General features: G+C 25.7%; 1 protein-coding gene across 2 annotated transcripts; it reads right to left on the minus strand.

Moving 5' to 3' along the window:
- Positions 1–698: 698 nt before the first annotated feature.
- Positions 699–4,352, minus strand: LOC132929631 (histone PARylation factor 1). 2 transcript variants are annotated; one of them, XM_060995118.1, is made up of 12 exons: positions 4,336–4,352; positions 4,136–4,265; positions 3,960–4,078; positions 3,756–3,897; positions 3,260–3,420; positions 2,921–3,095; positions 2,625–2,786; positions 2,420–2,556; positions 2,000–2,145; positions 1,728–1,927; positions 1,406–1,656; positions 699–1,054 (listed from the first exon to the last, which is right to left on the minus strand). In XM_060995118.1, exons 3-12 carry the CDS (start codon positions 4,071–4,073, stop codon positions 1,007–1,009), a joined length of 1,536 nt encoding a protein of 511 aa, XP_060851101.1. In that variant the 5' UTR covers positions 4,074–4,078; positions 4,136–4,265; positions 4,336–4,352; the 3' UTR covers positions 699–1,006. The 2 variants fall into 2 exon arrangements, with proteins under 2 accessions (XP_060851101.1, XP_060851100.1); XM_060995117.1 differs by lacking the exon at positions 4,336–4,352 and having other exon boundaries at positions 4,136–4,300.

Below are 4,352 nucleotides of genomic sequence, written 5' to 3' on the forward strand. Positions count from 1 at the left end.
TTTTCGTTTGAACTTTAAAATTTATCTTTTATTTAGTTCTCAAAAAAATATTCAGCATTAGAATAAGATTGAATGTGTCCATGTTGTCAATTACAAAATAAAAATTTGCATTTCAACCCATGAGGGAGGGGCGAGGGCGTAGACATGCTACTGTTAAATACTATAGAGGTCAAATTGTCAAATTTTCTATCTTGCCCTAAGATTTACTAACATTATCTAGATAATTATTATCCATTATTCTGGCACCAGTCTCTCTACTTAAATGGCTAAATCAAGCTTTGCTATAGTGCTATAGACCTCTTTCCCCATATTCTTGTAATTAGATTTTAAGCGGAGCGATAAACATGTTAATTTTTTTTGTATAATATATAGTACTTATATACACAAGTAGGTAATTGAAAATATTTCAAATTCAATTTTAAGGGTAATTTCTGATAGAAAATTGTGTTTAATTTGTACTAAAGAGAAGTCAAAATTTAAAATTTCCAATAATTTTTAAAATAACCCATTGATTAAATATACAATAGTATAAATGAGTTGTAACATGCCAGAACCACAAACTTTAATTGTCAAGATGGATGTTCCAAGTTCCAACACATCATTACACTAGTTTTAACTGTTTTAAGATTGGTATCTGACATAAAAAAAAAAATCTGCTGATTCTTATAGAGACTTGGAAAGATTATAAAATAGTAGTGTAGATTGAACTTATCATTTTTACTTTGGATACGAAATACTTTGAAATAAATATGAGATAATAAGATAGTTATAAACATTTTAAGTAATAATTATTAAAAATTATAATTCTAAACATGTATAAATTGAAGATTATTTACATAATTTAAATTAAAAAAAAAGAAAAGAAATTGAATAACTTATTATATAATTTGTAGTATAGTTTTATTGTGTTACTTAAATTAGAGAAATCACGTAAAAAAAAATAATTGTATAAACTTAAAATATAAACTTGACAGTAAAATAGGATTTATAATAGGTATTAAAGCATTTATAATATACTCATGTTTGGACCTTTTCTTCTGTTATTGAGATGAGCCTGAAAATAACACAAACAGATTTAATTAGGTTTAAAATAAATGTAGTTTAATTAGACCAGAGATTACTGACATAAGCACTGGTATAGTGGTACTCTCTTTTACTTAAGTAGGCACTAAAGAAAGCGATTCTTCTATTACTTATATTTTTATAGTTTTTGACATAATTTAACATATTAAAATTTATAACTGTATAATATAATAAAATAACAAAGTTTAATTTAATTTTAAAATATCAATTCATATTGTATAATGTGAGCTACGTGTATTTTTCTTCTTGTTAAAAAAAAAATTTTAGTTGTCTTAAGTTTAGTATGAAAAGTTACTAGTTTCATTAAATTTTTTTAAATTACCTTAATAATAGTTGCAAATTGAGGTCTTCTTAGTAAGTTGTAAGCAGTTACCAAGAGCTGTCTACAAATACGATGAAGATCAGGATTTCCGTTGCAAAAAAAATCAATGCCTAATTCAAACGCAGTACCAAAATCACACTCATCACTTGCTATATTGGCATAATTTATAATTGGTTGTAATTTATCCATTGCTTCCATTTTTTTACTTTCACTTGCTTCAAGGTAGGATTTTAGAATTTGTTGTAGACAATCTAAATAAATAATATTGTAAATTATTTAATATACAAAGTAAACACAATTTTTGAATATTTTAACAACATACATTCACTTTCTGATAAAGGTCGATAACCAATATCAGTTCTACTATCATACGGAACTACAATTCCAGCTTTATGAAATGTTTTTGTCACTGGATGACATTTTCGACCTTCTAATACTTCAGTAACTTTTCGTATTTCATAAGCGAGTAATTTTTTTTGAAGTGTATTAGCTTCTTTACTATCCATGCTATGAAGGTGCTTCCTGAAAAAAAAAATGAAAAAGTTATAAAGATTTAACATAAAACAAAATATATTGCATTTAATTTAAATTTACCTTAAAGCCTTAAATAAACTCTTTCCTAATTTTTTAATTACACAGTTTTCACTTGAATCATTAGAAACAACAAAAACAGGGGATCCTAATGGCACATCCCTAAAATAACCAATATGAAATTCTGAACCAGTACTAGCTAAAATCGTCTAAAAAAAAAAAGTAAGATTTAAACAATCAACAGAATAACCAGAGTATTTTAAACAATATATATTTTTTTAACATTTATTAGAATATATACAATGCGTAATTAAAAGTTACAATAAGTATATGAGCGTAAACAAAAATAAATAATATACATGTCCTGAAATCATGAGAAGAGTAGCTACCCAGCGGCCAGCAGTAACACTCAGATGTGATAAATTTAAGCAATTTAAGATTATTTTCTTAAAGCAAGTAACGTTTTAGTTAAACCACACATACTTGAAATTCTGGAGGATCATAATAATAACGCCAATGTAAAACTGTCTTTTCAACATCATTAGCATTAAACCCATTCATATGTCCTGCTAATACATCATAAGGTCCAACCAATTTCAATCCAACCGATAACAATGCATCTAAATTTATATAATATTGTTACAATTTTAATTAGTTAAATTTAATTAGGTAAATAATAATATCAAACCTTCCGGATGACTAGGACTTTGTCTTTTACAAAAAGACCAAAGATCATAAAACTCTTTTGGCATTTCTTCTACAAGGAATAATTCAGAAATTTTTGTTTTCAAATAGTCAGAATCAGTAACATTTTGTACAGGTGGGTCTGGCTGTTCTCTATCATTTAAGTCTAAATATGTATTAAAAAATATTTCAATCAATTTAATAAAATCAAACATCAGTTCATCAATAATAAGACTTTTATACAAAAACTGAATTTTATGTTAATTTATATTGTTGTACGATTATATTTGAAAAAATTACCTGGAATTTGAGATGGCTGAGATTCACCGACAAATGTAAATCTTTGTATTTGATTGCTAGATGGTACATGAGGTGAACTAACAGTTTCTCCATCTAAACGTCGTGGTGTAAATAATGTTGGTGTAGATGGAACAATACCATCATCAATACTGCAATCTTCTAATGTACTATTGGTCTAAAAATATTCAATAACCATATTTCATACATTTTTAATTTAAAAAATAATTACAAAACAAAAACTTTTATTACTATAAACATTGATTAAATATAGTATATTTAATCAATGCTATAACATTATATATTAAAAATTAAATTAATCTGAGTATTTTTTTTATTTACAAATAACAATTGTTGTTGTTGTTGAGAATGATGTCTCATTGATGGCACTGTATATTCGGTTGAGTTTTGTTGGTTACTTGTAGAAGGAATACTATTAGGTTCACTGCTGGAAGTGCTTATTGTTTGTTCGGGACGTTCAGGTACTTCCATGTCATTTATTTCTATCAAAAATAAAAAAAAAATAAAACCTTTTGAAAATTAAATTAATTTGAATAAAAATAAGTTGACTTTTAAGAAATCAATAAAAACTGTGTCACCATTTTACCAATACAGCATTTTAAATTTTAACTTCTATTTTTTTTATTTTTTTTATTAAAAATAAGTTTGGTTCATTAATTATTACAGAATTAAATAATATATATTTCCAATTTTTAAAACATCTAGGTACTTAAAACATTTTAAAAATTAGATACTACTTTAAAGGATAGGTAGGTATAACCAATTATTATTATTTCGAAAGAATGGTCTAGGTCTAGGATTTAAAGATCATACATACCACCACTGTTGAAACTTTCTTCATCTGGATTATTCATATGATTGCTATTCGATGATTCTCCATCAGTTTTGTTAGATGATTTTACTTTTCCTTTTGAGTCTCTTTTTCTTGTCGTTTTTTTATTGTCCTCTTCAATATCATCCTACAAACATAGAGCACACTATAAATACTTAATATAAAATAAATAAATTTAAGATGTCTTACTTTGGTAGGTGGATGTTTATATTTATCTGTATGCTCTTTATTTGTTTGGAAACATTTTCTCCCATATTTACATGGTACTCTACTATCTTTTTGGTAAGCAAAAAACTTTTCCATCTTGTCTGAAGACTCAATTAAACACAAGTTGAATTACGATAAATATTAAATAATAATTTTACCTTATATCATATATTACAATCCCAATCAATGATTCTTATAAACTTTAGAATAGGTACACCGGTACACGATTAATACACCAAATTAATTAGTAGTAATTGATAGTTGACATTCGTTGTATACTTGACTCTTCTAAACAAAAACTGTTATATAGTAGTTTATCAAGACATGCTGACTGATATGTGCTGATAATTGATATTACCTTATTATCTATTTTTC

The sequence above is a fragment of the Rhopalosiphum padi genome, chromosome 4 (genome assembly GCF_020882245.1).
Source record: "Rhopalosiphum padi isolate XX-2018 chromosome 4, ASM2088224v1, whole genome shotgun sequence".
Lineage (NCBI taxonomy): Eukaryota > Metazoa > Arthropoda > Insecta > Hemiptera > Aphididae > Rhopalosiphum > Rhopalosiphum padi.

Bases quoted from the DNA above. Each gene is read 5' to 3' on its own strand.
- LOC132929631 (XM_060995118.1), bottom strand. From the start codon at position 4,073: ATGGAAAAGTTTTTTGCTTACCAAAAAGATAGTAGAGTACCATGTAAA. The intron at 3,898-3,959 runs GTAAGACATCTT...CTATGTTTGTAG, and splicing joins ATAAACATCCACCTACCAAA to GATGATATTGAAGAGGACAA. The intron at 1,928-1,999 runs GTAAATTTAAAT...TTTTTTTTTCAG, and splicing joins AGTTTATTTAAGGCTTTAAG to GAAGCACCTTCATAGCATGG.